The sequence below is a fragment of the Atractosteus spatula genome, chromosome 2, assembly GCF_055471065.1.
Source record: "Atractosteus spatula isolate fAtrSpa1 chromosome 2, fAtrSpa1.hap1, whole genome shotgun sequence".
Taxonomy (NCBI): Eukaryota; Metazoa; Chordata; class Actinopteri; order Semionotiformes; family Lepisosteidae; genus Atractosteus; species Atractosteus spatula.
This window is the reverse complement of record NC_142707.1, coordinates 650,705-671,043: the sequence shown is the minus strand read 5'-3', so window position 1 is coordinate 671,043 and position 20,339 is coordinate 650,705. Positions and strand designations below refer to the sequence as shown.

General features: G+C 50.6%; 3 protein-coding genes across 7 annotated transcripts; 1 reads left to right on the top strand and 2 right to left on the bottom strand.

The window, feature by feature from the left end:
* Positions 1 to 4,297: 4,297 nt before the first annotated feature.
* Positions 4,298 to 9,875, bottom strand: LOC148838895 (uncharacterized). Its single transcript, XM_088939150.1, has 5 exons — positions 9,703 to 9,875; positions 7,058 to 7,174; positions 6,225 to 6,488; positions 5,259 to 5,519; positions 4,298 to 4,435 (listed from the first exon to the last, which is right to left on the bottom strand). The coding sequence occupies exons 1-4, from the start codon at positions 9,785 to 9,787 to the stop codon at positions 5,326 to 5,328; spliced, it is 660 nt and encodes a 219-aa protein (XP_088795276.1). The 5' UTR covers positions 9,788 to 9,875; the 3' UTR covers positions 4,298 to 4,435; positions 5,259 to 5,325.
* Positions 9,876 to 12,270: 2,395 nt separating this feature from the next.
* LOC148838894 (uncharacterized) lies at positions 12,271 to 15,313 on the top strand. The gene is made up of 2 exons (XM_088939263.1): positions 12,271 to 12,317; positions 13,933 to 15,313. The coding sequence occupies exon 2, from the start codon at positions 13,952 to 13,954 to the stop codon at positions 14,426 to 14,428; it is 477 nt and encodes a 158-aa protein (XP_088795389.1). The 5' UTR covers positions 12,271 to 12,317; positions 13,933 to 13,951; the 3' UTR covers positions 14,429 to 15,313.
* Positions 15,314 to 16,146: 833 nt separating this feature from the next.
* Positions 16,147 to 19,668, bottom strand: LOC148838893 (uncharacterized). 5 transcript variants are annotated; one of them, XM_088908660.1, is made up of 2 exons: positions 19,123 to 19,668; positions 16,147 to 17,776 (listed from the first exon to the last, which is right to left on the bottom strand). In XM_088908660.1, the coding sequence occupies exon 2, from the start codon at positions 17,772 to 17,774 to the stop codon at positions 16,719 to 16,721; it is 1,056 nt and encodes a 351-aa protein (XP_088764786.1). In that variant the 5' UTR covers positions 17,775 to 17,776; positions 19,123 to 19,668; the 3' UTR covers positions 16,147 to 16,718. The 5 variants fall into 5 exon arrangements, with proteins under 5 accessions (XP_088764786.1, XP_088764785.1, XP_088764788.1 ...); XM_088908659.1 differs by having other exon boundaries at positions 19,155 to 19,668; XM_088908662.1 differs by lacking the exon at positions 19,123 to 19,668 and adding an exon at positions 18,792 to 19,055.
* Between the last annotated feature and the right edge of the window lie 671 nt (positions 19,669 to 20,339).

Genomic DNA, 20,339 nt, shown 5'->3' with positions numbered 1-20,339 from the left:
CAAGCTATGTATTGATAATACACAAAGGAGCAGACTGTAGATTGTTATAAATGGCCTAATGAACTTCAAGTAACAGACAGGGGAGAAGGTTGGTCCTAACCGTAGGATGAAGTATTGTCAACCGTAGGATGAAGAAATTTGTCAGTTTAGCCAGCAGGAGGAAGTGGCTACTGAGTTGCGGTTTTTGGAACAATTGTTTGTTACAGGTCAAAAAAAACTCCTGTGACAGAAACGTGCAGAGTTCTCTTCCTCTTGTGCTCTGCTTCTGTGCTTTGACTTGATCTCTTCACCTCTGTAGCCTGGATTCCTGAAGAGAGTTGACCTCACCTGTCCGTCTTCAGTTGTGTACAGTGTGCAGTGTTCAGTGTATACTGTTCGGTGTCCAGCGTGTAGTGTGCTGTGTACAATGTACTGTGTGAAGTGTTAATGTATTGTGAATGGTGTTCAGTGTGCTGTGTTAGTGTGCTGTGTTCAATGTACAATGTGGAGTATAGAGTGTTCAGTATACAGTGTGCAGTGTGCAGTGTGGGGTGTGCTGTGTACAGTGTACAGTGTGCCGTGTGCTATGTACAGTGTGCTGTGTGCAGTGTGCTATGTATAGTGTGCAGTGGTAGTGTACAGTATACAGTCTTAGTCTGCTGTGTGGGGTGTGCTATGTGCAGTGTGCAGTGTGGAGTGTACAGTGTACAGTGTGCTGTAGGCTGTGTGCACACTGTACAGTGTACAGTGTTAGTGTGCTGTGTGGGGTGTGCAGTGTGCAGTGGGGGGTGTACAGTGTACAGTGTGCTGTGTGCTGTCTGCTGTTTGCAGTGTGCAATGTACAGTGTGCAGTGGGGGATGTACAGTGTGCTGTGTGCTGTCTGCTGTGTGCAGTGTGCAGTGCACAGTGGGGGTGTACAGTGTACAGTGTACAGTGTGCTGTCTGCTGTGTGCAGTGTGCAGTGTGCAGTGTGGGGTGTACATTGTACAGTGTGCTGTCTGCTGTGTGCAGTGTGCAGTGGGGGGTGTACAGTGTACAGTGTGCTGTGTGCTGTCTGCTGTTTGCAGTGTGCAATGTACAGTGTGCAGTGGGGGATGTACAGTGTGCTGTGTGCTGTCTGCTGTGTGCAGTGTGCAGTGTACAGTGGGGGTGTACAGTGTACAGTGTGCTGTGTGCTGTGTGCTGTCTGCTGTGTGCAGTGTGCAGTGTGGGGTGTACATTGTACAGTGTGCTGTCTGCTGTGTGCAGTGTGCAGTGTGGGGTGTACAGTATACAGTGTGTAGCGTACAGTGTGCTGTGTGCAGTAGGGGAGTACAGTGTGCAGTGTGCTGTGTGCAGTGTGTACAGTGTATAGTTGTACAGTATGCAGTGTGCAGAGTGTTGTCTGCTCCTCTTCTGCCAGACTCACACTTCCATTAAAGGTGACAGTGCAGTATGGACGACACTCTGTAGGCCTCACACTGGGGCTGTAAAGTCACAGGGCAGTGTCAGTCGAGCCCTGCAATTGGCTTTGATCTGAAGCACAAACTACCTGCTAATTCACATATACTAAATTGGTGTGTGGAAGAATTCAGTATTCGGTTCTTTGTTGCCCATCATAATTTTTTCTATGGGGTGACAGCTTTGCCAGTGCAATGGCATGTTAAAAGGCATGAGGAAAGGCTTTAAATCTACCTGACATGAAGTCAGTCCTAGATCGAGACACACAAGACATTAGCTGGTTCCAGCGGCGTTCAGTCCTGGTCCCAGGGTAGCCCTCTCTGTGATGGTTTTGTTCTGTCTGGGCCAGTTAATCAGCAGAGCTGGTAGAAATCTGGAACTGATCTTGCTGGGTTAGAATTTTATGTACATGTCTTTGGTTGTGAAAACACCCCAGCTAAAGTCACTCTCCAACAACGTCTGCAAACAGATCTTTATGCAGTCTCTCCACAACCTGCTAATTAAGAATTCACTTCCTTATTTCTAACAAAACAACTCTTAATAGGTGATTCATTGATGAAAATACACAGGTGAGATGACACAGGATTCCCACAGTGAGTCTGTTTTTTCTTTTGCTTTATTCCAGTTAGTTATATTTCACTTTGCTTATTTGCATGAAGTCAGTCTTGAAGGTCAATAATCAGCACAGGATTCATCTCATATACTAGTCCCATTCAGCTTTTTAAGCTTTTTTTAAAAAAAAAATCAAACCTTAAAAGGACCCCAAAATATCTGAGTACAGGAGTTTTACTACAGGTGTACAACTGTTACCCCATTTCTAACAGTTATAATCTGGAGTCAATGGTCATGGCATTCTTAACCATATTAAAGCAGGTTAAAGATTATTAGCATAATGTCTGCAAATAAAAACACACTAATTTAGTTATGCAAGTCTATATTCTGTTTTTTTTATAAGACAGAATTCAGTATAGTATCAGACAGTATAGTGCAGACAAAACATAAAAGTACCATACCAAAGATAAACCTGAGATCTCAGATAAACCTGTGATAACAGTGTCTGATAGTAGCTTGCGACATGACTGTTATTTAATGACTGTAAATCTAGAAGCCCAAGGAGAGTCACATATTGCGATAAGCCTGGCAAGCTGATGCCTGGAAGATCTTCACCTCTGTGGATGTGCTGTTCTCATAAAGTGGTTTCGCATATCCTCCTGAACTTCACTTTGCAGGACCCATCGTACCAGGCTTCCTGAAAGGTGTTGTGAACCCCAATGTGCACGCAGTCCTCCCCCTGCGGGTCCACCTGGCTCCAGTTGTCCGGCTCCCTGCCCCCCAGGACACTGGCCCAGAACCTGAGAAGATCAGACACTGGCTCACCATCCGCGCCTGCGCCGTGGACCGAAGCAGAGCTTGAAGCCACCCATCAGCTGCCATTAAGAACTGAGTTTGCACGTTTTTGTCATTTGGAATCCACAATAATCCTTTGTTTTTTACCTGTCCAATCTGGAATTATTAAGCGGTCCTCAACTCGACCTCTGACCCACAAGACGTGTGCCCCAGTGGCTGGCTGGAGGCCCCCTGTCAGCACACTGTGCAGGAGAGTTAGCTCCCACTGCGGCAGCTGCCTGTCTCTCATGGACATCGCCTCTGCAGCTCCTCACATACAAGACTCAGTCCAGGCTGCAGCCTGTCCCACTAACTGGGAGAAGTCTACCCTTTGCCCTGAAGACCATGTGGTTGTTGTTGCCGCATGTGTCAAAAGTGAGATTTTAGTCATATATAGCATATATAGCATATATAGCAGTGTGTCTCACTCAGTTGAGGTCAGTTTTTCTGAGCCTCCTGAGTGACTGTAGTCCTCACTCAGGGGCGGCAGTGGTAACAGAGGAAGTGAAGAGCTCCAGACTGGTCAGGGAAATGTGATCTTACGTTGTCTGTGCATCGAGAGACGTGTCGTCCACCCATCGCCAGGAGCCCTCGGCAGCCAGATCGTTCAGCCCAATCCAGTAAGAGTCCTCGTAAGAGTTGATCTGTTTGGCAAGCTTTGACGTCAGGAATTTCTAAAATGCAAGAAAACAGTTGGCACTGCTGGACAATCTGCAGCGGGTGACAGGACACCCAGAGACAAGTAAATCCATATTTAGGAAACTTTAGATTCAGGATTGCCATACTCTAGTTTCAACTGCTCCTCTGACGTTGGTGTCCCTGTAGAAAGACAGCAACAGTGCCCACTCACCACAGCACACCAAACCCTCTTCTCCTGTAGGAATGCCCAGGCTTTGCCAAGCTTGAGAGCAGACGAGCTGAAGACAACATAAAAATTCACCCCCACCACCACATCAACACCCAGGTTCAGACCGTCAGAAGAAACAGGCCAATAGGTTAAGAACAGTCAGTGACCCTCATTCATCTCAAAATGACTGGCAGTGCTGCATGTTGGGATTTAGTTTTATATATGAGTGCACATATTCAGACACTGTTCTGCACTGAGGTATACAGCACCTCCTGCTGGTCATGACAAGAAATAACACAAGCAAACAAAGCCAGGAATGAATCTACTGTCCATGAAGGTTGCACTGGCTGGTTGAGTGCATATTTTCTTTAAAGCATAAAGCAGTGTGTTTGGGCGTTGAGGTTTTTATATTTCCACAAGCGTAGCCTACTCCGTTTAACCTTGCTAGCCTGCCATCATACCATCCCTGTAGACAACTGCCTTGAGAAATACAGTATCAGAGCAACCAAACTGGAACTGACCCTCCTATCCCATTACGGAGGTTCCCAGGGTACTGAGTGAGGGGTCTTATGGTGTGACAGGCTTGCAGCTCAGAGATATCGTCTAGAAATGTGGCGTCTCTCCCACCTGCTCCTCTTGGCTCTTGATGATCACCAGGCTGCCCCCCGCAGACACACATCTGTCACTGCTGGTCCCCCAGCTCTCCTTGTCGCTGGAGAAGAAGTAGCACTTCCTTCTGAACAGCTCCCAGTGGTCCGGGCATGTTTTCCTGGGTTTTGCCTCTGTGCAGCAGGAGGAGGAAAGATCTGAAGTCTCCATGCAATGGACCAGTGGCATTAAAGATAATATCATTTCCATCTCAAGATTAAAACATCCCGCTTTCTACGACGTGAAAGCTATTGTATGTGGACCACACAAAGATAGAATTACAGTTTTTAATCTATTAACATACATACAAAATTGCCAAGGGGTTCTTTAGTTCTTTTTTGAGGATTTGGACTTCAGTGGGGTTGTATAAGCGCTATATAAGTGTAAGCACTTATTATTATTATTTATTTTCCCAAGTTTATTTGGAGCTGCTACTGAGAGCCCAGACTGGCCTACAGCTGCAGCCTGCCACCACACTATACTGCGACACAGGGGAAAGTCTCAGAGACATGCATGTCATCTAACTCCCTGCCTCTCAGGGCCCTGCTGCACGAGGAACTGGGTGTGACTTGGACTAACATGGAGTAACGTCCTGGTGTCAGGAAGAGCATCACAGCACCTTGAACCATACTCCTAACACTCACTCTACCCCTAACCCTAACCTACAGGGGGCATCACAGCTCCTTGAACCATAGTCCTAACACTCACTCTACCCCTAACCCTAACCTACAGGGGGCATCACAGCTCCTTGAACCCTAACTGTAACCCTAATGCTAACCCCACCCCTAACACTAAATTCATTGCAATCTCCAGTGTCCCCCACACTTGGCACTGCCAGCTCTAAGCCCCAACTCTAACCTGCTTTGCACTGCTGTGGCCCAGAGGCGAATGGCTGTGTGTTTTCTGTCAGCGTCACGGTGCCCCAGTGCAGCAAGTCTTTCACAGATGCACCCTCACCTGCGAGAGTTTTCATCAGAGCGGAGAGGGTGTCAGAGAGGTTGTCCAGTTTAATGCGCAGGCTGCTCTAGTCAGTCAACACGTCCAGCTGGTGCCAGAGAGAGGAGCTGTTTTCTTTCACCTCAGAGAAGCTGCTGGATAAGCTGGCCAGGTCATTCTGCAAAGTCCTGAGCTTTGCTTCCAGCTCCTCCTGCTCGCTCTGCAGTGAGGAGTAATTCAGAGCAGCCCGGCTCAGGTGCTCTTCGGTTGAAGCCCTGAAATCTTGGGACAAAGGTGAAGCACAGAGTGAACAGAGCAGATTGCAGAGTCCTTGAGCAGATAGCATGTTGAGTTCAGTAACAGATGTCATAATTTTTGCAATAAGAAATAAAAAAGCAGGAATATTGTCCCCGTCGAGTCTGATTAGGATTGATGTGCTGTACTTTTGTGCTCACAACTGCTGCTTCTTCGCCACTCGGAGTTTGATTTTAACCTGTGAAACAATGGAGACCAGCAATGCAATCCTATCACTGACCTGCCTCTCGTTCACTACTGGTTCCTCTTTTCTAGGGATTATTTGCACGAAGGAGCAGCAGCAGGTTACTGAGCTGAAGCTACACTGTCAGTGTCTGGACTGTAGCTGCCTCTGTGCTCCCTGACTGGACAAGTGACTCTTATTAGGAGACTCTAGTAGGATCTTGTCAGGTGGAACCTCTAGGCATTTGTTTGGCTTTGGCAGTTGTTTAAAGAAAGAATCATAATAAAGTCAGAACAGATCTCAATGGAGCTTAATTACACTGGTGTATTTACTGCTACGGGGGAATCAGTGTTCAATGTGCTTCTGAAAGCTATATTAGATAGTCTAATTGGAGTGAATAACAGTACCTCAAGGAAAGTGCCAATACTGTAGTTAGACTGTATGCTCGTGCCAGTAAACTGAGCAGTCTTGCAGTCAGGATCTGCCTCTCTCTTTCACAATGAGCTCACCTGTGAGGGTTCGAATGAGAGCGGAGTGGGTTTCCGAGATGTTGGTGAATTTAGTCTGCAGGCCACTGTGCTTGTTTTTCAGAGTTTCCAGCTCGTTCCACAGCAAAGAGCGATTTTCCCTCGTGGAAGAATACAGCGATGTCATGCGGTCCAGCTCACCCTGCAGGTGCAGGAGCTCCACTGCCAGCCTCTGCTGCTCCTCCTGCAGTGCTGAGTAATTCCAGGCCAGGCTGCCCGCCGGCCCTGGGCCACTGCTCTGCGCGTCTGCATGGGAGAGCCCAGCACAGCTGCTTTACACACACGCTGCACCGGAGAGCCCAGCACAGCTGCTTTACACACACGCTGCACCTGAGAGCCCAGCACAGCTGCTTTACACACACGCTGCACCTGAGAGCCCAGCACAGCTGCTTTACACACACACTGCACCTGAGAGCCCAGCACAGCTGCTTTACACACACGCTGCACGGCGTGCCACACTGACTTCCCTGAGTACTGGCATTGCAGAATGAGGTGAACATGGTGAAACACAGCAGCGCCTTTACACGGCAGCTTTTCACCCACCCTTCCACAACATCTGAGGCTGAACAGAAAAGCAGCACAGCGTTCTTCATGCTGGAATCTGTGCATACCTGTAACTACACCCGAGTGAAGAAGCTCGAACAGAGTGACCGGCATAACGCAAAAGTCGTACTAGCTGTACCATCTTTCAGGAGTTTATAAACTTTTATAATCTGTTAAACCCGGAATGAGGGGGAATTTGGAAGGTAGAAGGCCGAGGAAGCCTCATCTCCGCACGAGGAAGCGCAGAGCAGAGTTCGGCAGCTCGTACTCACACAGGACCCCCAGGGCTGTCCCGCCCACCACTAACAGGGCGCAGAGGCCAGTCAGGAGAAACAGCAGCACTCTGTCTGGGGCTTCAAATCGCGGCACAATCTTCGAAGACGAGGAGCCTGTCAGTCACAAGCGAAAGAGAAGGAAAGGTCAGGAGAGCAAAAGACTCAGACTCAAGCCCTGCTGCCAGCCAGCACTGACCGGCGGAGAGCTGCGTCCAGCCACGGTGAGGCAGTGCAGTGTGTGGATGTGTCTACGGTTTGACTGGTCCTGAGTCTTAGTACAGAATTAAAACACTTAGTGTCAGGTGCCTTTCCCTGCCTTTCATCTCCATTACTTTTTAAGACATTACCCCAAAAATCCAAAAGATGCATTGATTGACTGAATATTTACTGTACTCTTTTTTAAAGGTTAGTATCGTCTATTTCTGTTACAACACCCCCCCCCCCCCCGTATAACCAGCTGTATGTCTTTCTCATTCTCATCACAGCCTGCGGCTACAAACCCTGTGACCGCACACAGGAGAGACAGAGGAAGAGCAGGCCGACCCCTCCGACTCCCCACCTTCCTCTCACACCACAGGGGGCGCTGTGTGAGGACCAGCTCTGACTGGAGGAGAGGAGCGTTCCGCACTGACAGGCCAGGAGCCACAGGGGGCGCTATGTGGCTGAGAGCTGAGAGAGCCCTGGCTGGCTATTGGTGCTCACCTTGTGGGGGATCCCAGTCACAGCCGGCTAGGGATATAACCCAGGCTCGAACCTACGACCATGGAGCTCAGCGTCTGCTGGGACAGCTGCATCTATCTCCTCACTCAGTGTGAATTTTGTGCTGAGTCTAGTGTAGGGATTTACAGCTAAGGACTAGACCAAGCAGAGCAGCAGTAAAAATAAGATACAGTACCCCGTTGCCTCACCCACACTGTTACAGTAGCACAGAAACAAAAAGACTTATTTTTCTTTAACAATACGAGCTGAGGCTGTAACCCATTTTATCGTGTCCCTCCTTTTTCAAGTAACTGGCAGAACCATGCAAATACAACGCCGGTGACCAAAAGAGCCAAATCTTCTTGCTCAACTGCTGCGTCAGGATATAAATCCAAGCAGATGCTCTTTACTACAAGGGAAACGAGTACATAGAAAGGAGAGGGACAGAGACACAGGGGACAGAGACACAGGCGAGTTTAGTATCAAGGACTGTAAAGAAGAAATTCTCCCAAACAGCTCCTGAGATCTGGCTTGACGTAACCATGAAGGTTTTCAAGGAAATCGGCAAAGAGGAAACTCTGAGGAACAAAGTGAGAAACTCCCAGCCAGCATGAAGGTCAGGAAGAGAACAGACCGGCCTCTGCGCTGTCTGTAACTACAGTCCACTTCCTGGCTTCCTGGCCGGGATGCCATCCCTCAGGATGGGGAGTAAGGAATATCCCAGGTGCTTCCCCAGGGCAGCCTGGGGCAGTAGTTCTGAGCCAGCTCTCTGGGTGGCATCTGTAAATCCCCCAAGATATTAATATCTACGTTAATCTACATCATCACACTTATTCTTCATCTCTGTTCTGCTTTTTCTTCTGCACTTCCACATTCCACCAGGAAGTTCAATGACCTTTCCCACAGCAATGCCTTCGAGTGGCTTGAGATTCGCGCTGCTCACTCTTGGCGGAAGGTCAGTAGGAACAGACAACGGGTCACACAGGAACACTGTCACCTGCCCGGATGAGTGCTTTCTACAGAAGAGGGAGAGACAGAGACCAAGCCTCTCTGGAGGACAGAAGGAAGGAGGACAGATTCTCTCTGTGGTAAAGAAAACCATGAGTTTAACATCAATTGCATTAATTGATAAAGCAGCTGTTATCAGTATCTTAAACAGTGTGAATATTGTGATCTCAGTCAAGGTCTAATGACAGTAATGGTCAAGAATGATTAAAACAACTTTGAACAGGACATCTACCCTGAACAAGATCCTTAACAAGAATATGAAAGCAGTTACACGTCAGAGGCCATTCTGTGCATCACGTGTGTTTGGCAGTTAGTAGCTAATCGATCCGAGGATTCAGGATTCTTCTGCCTCCTGAAAGAAGCCAGGGTACCAGCTCTGAAGGGTGACTGATTGATTGAAAGGATGACACCCCCATCCAGGACATGAGAAAATTACTAGTACATAATAATGCCAGGGCTGGCTGCCAGAGGGGCACAACCTTTGGGCTTTAATCACTGTGCAGTTAAATAAGAAAGTTGGGGTAATCACATTTAGGTTTAGGGAAAATAGAGTTAGTGTTACCCAGGTAAAGGTAACTGGGTTAGGGTTATGGAAACTAGGGCTAGGTTTAGAAGGGGGTTAAATGGCAATAGCACAGAGGAAATGGAGAGAGAGAAGCCATTCCTAGTCCCATGGTGGAGTGTGGACTCCAGAGAGTGTGTTGTTGGCACGAACTGAGACAAGAGGAAAGGCAGCAGTAAGCAGTGGTCTGTGAGGTGAAACCAATTCTCAGTGTGTTAAAAAGTTTGTTCCACTCAAGGTGGTAAAAAGCTTTCTCTGCATCAATTGAAAAAGTACCTATAGCAGATTTGAAGATGGGGGATTAGAAATTGCGTTTATAATTCACTGTGAAGGAGCAAGTCCTAAACTACACAGCCACAATGGTGCCACTCACCCTTTGAAAAGGACCCCTCCAGGTATCCAGCACACATCTCCTCCGAAGACCCCGACAAAGTAGCATCAATACTGTGCAGCTCCATAACCAGTACTGCTGAGCTCTCTGTCTGAGACTGCAGGACAGCGATCACTCTGCTCTTACACTCTTACACTAACTCTCTGTCTGAGACTGCAAGATTGAGGAAGTTCTTGCCTTTATACTGAAGACACCAGGCTAAGGGAAGACACTTACACTTTTATTTTTCAGGAAACCTGTCTTCTGCTTTCTAAAAAGCTGCATAATCGAAACTTTAATGAAAAACTTGTTACGCCTGGCCTTCTCCCAAGTGCTCTGTGGGGAGGATGTCTTCGGTGGCAGAGGTCGTGTACAGACTGAGGATGAGTCAGTCTTACTCATCCTCTTCCTGGCCTGATCTGCTCAGACCTCAGGAGCACAGCTGGACCTCCTGGTCTATTGGCCAGGACACGAGGAGATGTAACAGATAAGATCACTTTAGTAGCCATATACAATCTCTTGCTTTAGGAATTTGCCTTTTTACATACCCCTGCTTGCTCTCCATGAGACACACAGGCACACAGACGGGGAGAGAAGCTGGGGGTCAGAGCGCAGGGTCAGCCATTTATACGGCACCTCTGGAGCAGCTGGGGTTAAGGGCCTTGCTCAGGGACCCAACAGAGGAGGATTCCTCTGCCAGCCATGGGATTTGAACCAGCAACCTTCCAGCCACAAGTGCAGATCCTGAGCCACAGAGCCACCACTCCGCCCAAGGTTACCGAGAGACGTGATACTGATTCGCCCAGAGGGGGCGCTCTTTCTCCCTGCCACCTGCAGCTGAGTTCCAAACCAATCTCGCAGAATACTGTTGGGTAAGATGGAGGGCTGGAGCCATGGAAAGTGGGGTGATAGGTGGATTGGGGGTCCCCCAGAGTCCGGAGCTCTGCTTCATTCCAGGGTGCAGTGCAGGGCTGAGGGGTCCAGCACAGCGGCCAGGCCAAGTGGTCATTCTCTAGTCTGTCTCCGCAGGCTGGACAGCCTGGACAGCCCGGGACAGCCGCGGGCAGGCCCCCTGGGAGGAGCCCAGGAGACAGGAAAGCAGGAACAGGAAGGGCTCCGCTGTGAAGAGGCGAGCATCAACACCAGATCGCAGAGACATTTCACCGCAGAGGTGTGCCGGCGCGATCTGAGCGCAGAGTTAACAAGCAAGTAGTGTTCGCCGGCCAAAAAGCCTAAGAGTCGAGAGCAATATTTCTGTTGGACTAAAGGAGATGGATTCACTAGCCTGCGTGTTTCCAGTGTCACAGGGCCACTTCACCTCACTGGGGGGAATCGCAGAACATGGCCCTGCACAGACCTGGACATTTTGTCTATTTTGTCATGTGAATTGGAGGTTTTACAAGTTACTGTGAATATTTTACTTTTATTGTGATTTCAAATGCACTCATCAATGAGTCTCCGTTTATCTGAGTGGAAACCAAAGTTATACCTAAATATAACTCATGGACAATAGTTTTATCAGAGCTACAAAAATAATTTCTTTGCTCTAGCAGAAAATCAGAAAAAAGTGCCCAGATGTCTTCCTGGCCTGAAAGGTGTGCCTTACACAGATTATGGGAAATTTATCTCTTGAGTCCCAGAGGGCATTGCACTGTGTGTTTCAGCTCATGAAGTAAACTTGTATACCCACTACTGTATTTCATAATAAGCAGTTTAACCAGGACCAGAGAAAACAAGTGGTAAATAAGCTCTTCCTGTAAACAAGAAGAAGGTCTTTATGCAGAGAGTGGTGGGTGTCTGTAACAAACTGCAATATTGTCTACAGGCCCTGGGATTCCTCAAGGAAATGACTGAGGGACATTCGTTACTCAATATACTGGTAGTTGCCAGACTGCACGATCTCCTATGTTTGGTTTTTGTTATCGAATTAACTCGGAAGGTGCGCGTTTTTTTTTTAGAAAACGCCCGCTTTCTCATTTAATTGCATTCCCTAATCGGTTCTGGAAAACAATACTAGTTCTGATGAGCAACCAAATCAAATACAACAGCAGTAGCTATTTTGCCGTCTGACCTTGGCTGTCTTCTCAAGAGGCCAGTGGAAAAGTCTCTGCTACCCGTGACCGGTTTTAATCTTTTATTTCTCGCTGACTGTAATAAACTGCAATTATATCGAATTAATCCAGCATTTGAAATGCTAAATTACTAATAACCGTCGCCTTCACGGCGCTACGTCATTCTCTCCAGCTGTTTATAAGCTCTGGTCATCTGGTTACATTACTTAGACTTTTCGTTTTTACACGTATGTATTCATGTATGTTAATACCTGTGGGAAGCTTTTAATGGAGATCTCGAGGGGTTGCTAACCACGTAAACGACAGGAGCTTAACATCTCGAAACAGAAGATTGCTTGAGCAATAATTTGCAATGAGTAGCTGAGATGACTTCACAGAGCACCAAGAGAAGGCGTCTCTTGCTTTTCATTTTTCAGAATGGAAACCTTAATTCATTTCTTCGCAGAAACCGGATCCTGGGTAGGAACCGAAGTCCCGGAACTAATGTCAATTCGAGGGTGTGGAGAGGGGGGCCGCGTTCTTTTGACGGAGCGCAAACTTGGAAAGGTATGTCTTTTGTTTACAGACTGTAACGATTTATCGCCGACATTATATGGAACTAAATTTTTTTAACTGCTCATGCGCTTGTTCTACGACGGCTCCCCTTTTCGTCGGGATGGGGGACCTACATACAGTGTGGGGTCCCCCCACGTGCGGAGCCCCCACAGTAACTGCCTAGAAACCGCACGTGACCATAAGTTTGCATGTTGCGCCCGTAAAGAAACATGTATTATGTATTAAAGTTCTCTGCATCTCTCACGATTCAGTTTGATCACCGCATCCTTTCGCCTGCGTTATATTACCTTTAATAATATGTTTGCATCGTTTAGCACAATAGTTTCTGGGGGGAAAAAACACATCGATCACAAAAGTCGAATCGATGTTCTGCTCTGTCCTCCGGGGACTGAAGTTAAATGGTTGTAAAGTTGCTCCAGGGCTGCTTGTGGAAATATTAAGTCAAAAACGTAAAACTTCACTTTAAAAAAATAAGTGAAAGTGATGAAACCAAGGCTCAGTCAAGTTGTGGTCTCTGCATCTCGACTGTTGCAGAGTGAAGGAGAGAACGAGGAGCTCTCTGATGGTATTTACGTGTTATTGGAATTGTATATGTAACACTGTAAGACTGAATTCCTAAAGTCCAGATACAACTCTAGAGCCTGACCCACAGAGCCAGCAGTGCTGGGGTGTTCTGGCTGCGGAGACGCAGCCAGCCGCGAGCAGGTGGGAACACTGAACTGCGCAGCTCCTGCAGAGTCCTGGTCTGGCAGGTGGCTGATCTGCGACGGAAACGAGCACGGTGGGGCCTCCTCACTTAACGGGGCTGTCAGGCGCCAAGGTGTCCGTGAGAGGAGTAGGGAGGTGACTGAGCTCAGTCCCAGATGGAATAAAAACCCACAGCCTGGCCAGCTGCAGACCCAGGGAGGAACAGCCTCAGACTCCTAGAGGAATTTCAGAAAGCCGGGGCTGTGGCAGACTGCTGTAGGGGTGCTGTGCTCTGGCGCACGTGACTGAAGAGTAGGAGCAGAGTTTGTCTGGTTACTGCAGCAGCCATATCGCCCTGCAGCTCACAACTGGGAGCCCACTGATGCGCAGCAGGTCAGTACCTGGATGGGAGACTCCTGGGAAAAACTAAGGTTGCTGCTTGAAGTACTGTTAGTGGGGCCAGCAGGGGGCGCTCACCCTGCAGTCTATGTGTGTCCTAATGCCCCAGTATAGTGACAGGGACACTATACTGTAAAAAGGCGCTGTCCTTTGGATGAGATCTAAAACCGAGGTCCTGACTCTCTGTGGTCATTAAAAATCCCAGGGTGTTTCTCAAAAAGTGTAGGGGGTGTCACCCCGGTGTCCTGGCCAAATTTCCCCCTGGCCTTTACCAATCATGGCCTCCTAATAACCCCCATCTCTGAACTGGCTTCATCACTCTGCTCTCCTCCCCACTGAGAGCTGGTGTGTGGGCAGAGTACTGGAGCATCATCCAGGTGGGGCTGCACACTGGCGGGGGTGGGGGTGGAGGGGATCCCCATGACCTGTAAAGCGCTGTGAGTGGAGTGTCCAGCTATACAAGTGTGAGGAGTTAATAGAATTCATTATTACCGAGATCCCTCTGTCGCTCGCTCCGCAGCTGCAGGAGGCAGGGATCCATGGCGGACTCCCCGGCGGTCTCACTGGGCAAGCGCGAGCCGCACGGAGCCGCGCCAGCCAGGGACAGGCCGCACCCCTGCGCCGACTGCGGCAAGAGGTTCCAGAGCCGCAGCCACCTGCAGGAGCACCGGCGCGTGCACACCGGCGAGCGCCCCTTCCCCTGCGCCCACTGTGGCCGCGGCTTCACCACCCGGCACAACCTCAAGCGGCACCAGGAGATCCACGCCAAGGAGCGGGCGAGCTGCTGCGCACGCTGCGGCATGCTGTTCTGCCAGCGGCACAGCCCCGGGCGCAGGCGGGCGGGGCGCCCCGTCACCAAGAGGCGGGCGCAGCAGGCGGGGCGCCCCGTCACCAAGAGGCGGGCGCAGCAGGTCCAGGTCAAGGAGGTGCATTATGGGGCAGAAGAGGAGCGTCTGCCGGGGGTCAACAGGGCGCTGGGAAAAAAAGTGGCCTACGAAATCGAGGTGGTGCTGTAGGGCTTGGGAAGCGCGAACACCCTGCTCCTCCGGGCGATGACGCATGAGCGGCTCGCCAGCACAGTAACACACTCCCGCATGCCACACAGTTAGCGGGTCTGCAAATACACACCGAGGCCGCTGGAACAGAAAGGATCCATTCACAGGGCAGGAGACATCCATCTGCAAACAGCACAGGAAAGGGAAGAACTGTACGGTGTGGGAGATCCCCCTTGAGCAACGTGTCCTGGAGGACCCACACATTACGGGGTGCCTACGCCCTGTTTTTTCTGACCTTTAACCAGTGGGGAGCTGTGAACCCTGGCATGCCCATACCCGCTTGTGCCTCGTCAGGCTGCCCTGTAACCTGCTCTTAGGCGATAGGAGACTAGAGCTGCACATCTGCCTTCCATCCTCAGCCGTGAGGGGAGAGAGATCCCGCCTTCCCCCTCACAGGCCTGCCGGGAAGCCCGCCCACTGATCTACCTCACAACTGGCCCCTCGGACTCCCGCTGCTGTGAGAGAGAGAGATACGGCCCGGACCCGTGTCTGTGCCTCTCCCACTGTCCCACAGCCAGCAAGAGCGAGGGACCCAATCCGGGAAAGCTCGGGGATTGCCTTGGGAATCTCCTCCCACTGGCAGCGGCTGCTTTTGATCCCCAGGATCCCGTAAACATCCGCCTTGCCCGTTGTTCACAGCGCTGGGAGACTCCGGACAGAATGAGTTCAGGGCGCCGGCTCGGGCCGCTGCAGTCACGCAGGGCTTGAGAACAGCCGAAGTAACTGCTTTCACGGAGTGGGCCTTGCTGTCTTTATCTGTACTTTTAAATTTGTCTTGATGTTTTTCTTAGTTTTGGAATTAACCAGTTTATTACTACCGGGATGATAAATGTTTTTGTAGTAAAATGAAGTGGTGTGTACTGTGTGTTCTTGCTACAGCGTTCAACCTCGGCTCTCATTGAAGCTGAGCTCTGTGCCTCCTGAGGCTGTGCTTCGGTCCTGAACTGTTACTGCAGGTGGACTCTTTTTCATTTCAGGTGCTGTTCATTCTTAAACCCCTTTGTAAGAGTTACTGGCTTTTATGCTACCACTTGCAAGCTTCTGAGGATGTGCCCTCACGTGTCACATGCTGTACTGAAATGGAAATACCAGCCCCATGAAGGCCATGAAACACAGGAAGTGTTCGCTCGGTCACTTTTTGAGTAAAGCTTTGTTTAAGGTGCCCACAGACTGGAAAAACGACGGTGCAGACTGAAGAACAGGCTTGCTAAATGTTATAATGCTGCTTGATTAATGAGTGACAATATTATGATTTCGTTCAGGCAGGGCTGCTGAACAACAGGATGGGTCTCTGGAATTGACTGGTTTCAGTTTACACCCAACCAATGTGGGTTCACCAGATGTGTAAGACTTGGCATCATGGTTTAGACAATGGTGCCACACAATCAGATAGGAGCAGCTGGTCGTTACTAATTGATCAGCAAAAGTGTGTTACAATCATGATCAAAAATTGAATTATTCATTTTAAAACTCATTTCTATTTCTCCTGCTATTCTGTAATTCATAAACATCAACTCCGAATGGGACTTTAGCTCTCTCGTGCTGCAAGAAATTCTTCCTCTTCTCTTCAGGAAAACGGCCCTTCCAGACCAGCTCTCTCCCTAAACCAGCACTTCAATAGCTAAGCTTCTGCCTGACCCAGACGCTTGACACACACTAAAGAAACAGCGCAGACAAGGGAACTTGGATCCGGGTTTAATTCTGAAAACGACAGTGATCTGCCGCCAGGCTGGAGAGGGAGTCCTGTAGAAAAGGTGTTAAAGTACGAGACCAGAAACTAGGAACAACCCTGCCACTGCCTATCTGGGGTCACTGCCCATCTGCTAGGGTGCAGTAGGGCACAGAGGGGCCTCAGGAGTGCGTGCGCGGGAGATCTGAAGCCGCTGGGGTGCAGTGGGGCCTCAGGGGTGCGTGGGCTGGAGATCTGCAGCCGCTGGGGTGCAGTGGGGCCTCAGAGGTGCGTGGGCTCGAGATCTGGAGCCGCTGGGATGCAGTGGGGCCTCAGGGGTGCGTGGGCTGGAGATCTGGAGCCGCTGGGGTGCAGTGGGGCCTCAGAGGTGCGTGGGCTCGAGATCTGGAGCCGCTGGGATGCAGTGGGGCCTCAGGGGTGCGTGGGCTGGAGATCTGGAGCCGCTGGGGTGCAGTGGGGCCTCAGAGGTGCGTGGGCTCGAGATCTGGAGCCGCTGGGATGCAGTGGGGCCTCAGGGGTGCGTGGGCTGGAGATCTGGAGCCGCTGGGGCGCAGTGGGGCCTCAGGGGTGCGTGCGCTGGTGCGTCTTGAGCGTGGGTGCGTAGGCGAAGCTCTCCCCGCACACGCCACAGCGGTAGGGCCTGGCGCCCGTGTGCACGCGCTCGTGCACCTTCAGGTTCTTGGCGCGGGCGAATCGCTTGCCGCAGGCGGCGCACTGGAAGGGCCGCTCGCCCGTGTGTGTGCGCAGGTGCTGCTTGAGCGTGGAGGAATAGGGGAAGCTCTTGTGGCACACGGTGCACAGGTAGGGCCGCTCGCCCGTGTGCACACGCTGGTGCACCTCCAGGTTCTTGGCGCGGGAGAAGCGCTTGCCGCAGGCGGCGCACTGGTGCGGCTTGCTGTCGGCGTGCGTCTGCTGGTGCTGCCGCAGGTGGCCGGAGGACAGGAAGCTCTTGCCGCAGAGCTGGCAGCGGTAGGGCCGCTCGCCCGTGTGCACGCGCCGGTGCTCCTTCAGCGACTGCAGCCACTCGAAGCCCTTCCCGCACTCCGCGCACACGTGGGGCTTGTCGCCTGCCGGGCTCCGCGTGTCCCCGCCGCCCGCGCCCTTGCCCGCGGTGCAGGCGTGCCCCTGAGCGCCCAGCCCGCGCGGGTTCAGCACCTGCCCGCACTCGAAGCAGTGGTACAGCCGCTGCACCCCGCTGGCCTTGGAGAGCCGGTCCGTCACCGTCACCACGGTGATGACCTTGCCCGTGCCCTGGCCGACCCCGCGACTGGGCGAGCCCTGCGCCTGAGCGCAGCCGGGGGCTTCCTCCTCCTCCTCCTCCTCCTCCTTCACCACGATGTGGAGTCCCTCGTACACGTTCTCGCCCTCCAACAGCGTGTCCGAGTCATCAGTGTCCGATCCGCCTTCGGAAGATGGAGAGCTCGGGCCTTCCGCTGCGCGACTCCCCTGTGGGTCCCGCGCTGGCGATATCTCCTCTGGCTCCTGCTCCTCTTTGATCTCGACCCGGTCTGGCTCGGGAGCGGCACCAGAGTCCATCTTACGTCCCTGCCGGTCACTCACAGTCCACTCCCCGGTCACTCGGAGTCCTCCCCGGTCACTCGGGTGTCCACTCCCCATGTCTGCAGGAGGGCAGAAGAGAGACCAGCCATGAGAGCAGCAGCAGAGTGTCGACAGCTCAATCACAGGGCAGTCCAGCCCTCCAAACCTGTTCTACATTCAGCCTCATAACCTGCACAATATTTACTTCCACAAAAACAGTACCGAAGAGGTGTGTTAACTCCGGTGTCAAGCTAAATCTCATCTGGGTCTGTACTGTCTGAAGTTTTCCTTTTTCCTCCCCCTGATCTGCTGGTGCACCATGATCACTGTGTGTCTCCCAGGAGGGGCTGCTGGTGCAGAATGATCACTGTGTGTCTCCCAGGAGGGGCTTCTGGGGCAGAATGATCACTGTGTGTCTCCCAGGAGGGGCTGCTGGGGCAGAATGATCACTGTGTGTCTCCCAGGAGGGGCTGCTGGGGCAGAATGATCACTGTGTGTCTCCCAGGAGGGGCTGCTGGGGCAGAATGATCACTGTGTGTCTCCCAGGAGGGGCTGCTGGGGAAGCTCTCTGGAGAACAGCACCAGCTCACCCTGTGCAACGAACAGTCCTTACACACTAACAGAAGTGCAAACTGTGAAATTGCGATTGTCTGCAAAAGACACACCCATGTTTAATATAAGTATACTTAATTTTGGTACAGGTGCTTGTCTCAGATAATTCACCCAGAGTCCAAATTCCAGGTCGACATCCTATACATCAAGCTACACTCGACTCTCCGATTCAGCCAGCATCACGCGGACTTATGTCCAGCTGAAGAAGCAAACGTACAGAATCAGTACAGAATAAACAAACTACCGCTACACTCGGATTTTCACATTTCTAGTGGTTGTAGTCGCAGCTCACGTGTCGCATAGGACGCTCTGGAACTCCAGCGTGTTGTCTGGAAGACCGTAACGAAAAAAATCTTAATCCTTCAAACTGGATCGGTCTCGAAATGCATCAAAAACACACCGCACGACACCACAGACCTTGGCCAGCACTACAGCATCAGGCTACCGAAACCCGACTCCCCCCGCAGACGGTTCTAACGTTACCAGGCCCGAGGGAAGACAGCTCAGGAATGAGGACACGAAGAGGAAGTGCTCTGAATCCATTTCCCCAACACCTTCCCCCGTCCCTCCTTCCGGAGAGGACCGCAGGCTGGCTGCCTGCACGAACCGCGGCACGTCAGAGCAACTCGAACACAAAATAAAGAAGTGCGCTGCGAGCGCCCTGCAGCGCTGCCGACGGGACCCGTCCCTGCAGACGGCGCATCTGCACGGTCTGCACAAACTGCAGAAACTGCACTTACTGCAGCTGCACGCTCTTCCTGCGCCGCGACCTCCTCCCGCAGCCGGCGCGCATGCGCAATAATAATAATAATACCTGCTGTTTATATGGCGCTTTTGTTCATTTACCAGATGTTCTTTATCAAGACTTGAAAGATTTGCTCAGACTGGTCAGAGGATGTGCTGGACACACTATCACCACCCATTACCAGGGAACCTGGAGAGCTCTGCGGGCAACGTGGAGTAAAAAGGGTTTTACTGGTTTTACTGTCCGGACACTGACGACTCCGCCCCGGAAACCCGCGACTTTCCTTCTCGGATTCCGGTCCCCTTTTATCACCCATTGCTGCAAAATGAAATCAAGGATCAACAGCACTGGATCTCCTTCCCAAAATAAAAGGATTATCCAGGATTCCCCTTCCCGAACACACTGTAGCGGCTCCTGGTAGACTTGATAGCGATGGTGCGAGACGCGTATTCCACAGCAACAGAAGCCTTGTTTTAAACGAAGGATGCAAATTTATTTTCAAGAGATTTTAATAGCACCCTTGATGCAACATTTAACAACTTGGGAAAACCATGCCTGGCTGGTCCAGGGGTGTAATAAATTTGGGACTGGGAGGCAGATTAGTATAAACGTAATCAGAGTGGACCTGTCTGTGCAGATCAGCGAGGTTCTTGTGCTTGAGAAAGGACGGCGTTTAATCTGGGTTTTGCACAGGGCACATAAGATAAGATTTTATTGTCACCTGAGGGAATTTTTTTATGGACACCCGGAACTCCTGTACATTTAAATAGAATAGAATGCACAAAAAGAGAGAAGAGAAACATTGCACATTTTACTATTACAAAAAAAATAAGAAAAACATTGCACATCACTCTATTGCACATGTACAGTATAACACATAACAACATGTAACATTTACAGTATAAAACATATTGCACTCAAGTGGGCTGTAAGAGTCAAAATTGTGTTTATCCTTGACATTTGCGTTGACAGCTTTAATGGAGAGTGGAACACAGGAATGTTTGTATCTGTTTGACTTGCATTTGGGAACCCCGAAACGTTTGCCAGAAGGAAGAAGTTGAGATTCAGAGTTGAGGATGTGGGAAGGATCTGATATCATTTTTCCTGCCTGTTTGATGAGGGATTATTCACAGGTTGTCTGCAGGGAGGGGTGCTGTTTCACTCCCATGGCCTTCAAATCTGTCTGGATGAGGCGGTAATTTGCGATTTAAAATGAACTGATTGAAATACATTTTCAGAGTACTTTACAAAAATGTTCAAATTCTATTACATGCATTTATACAAAT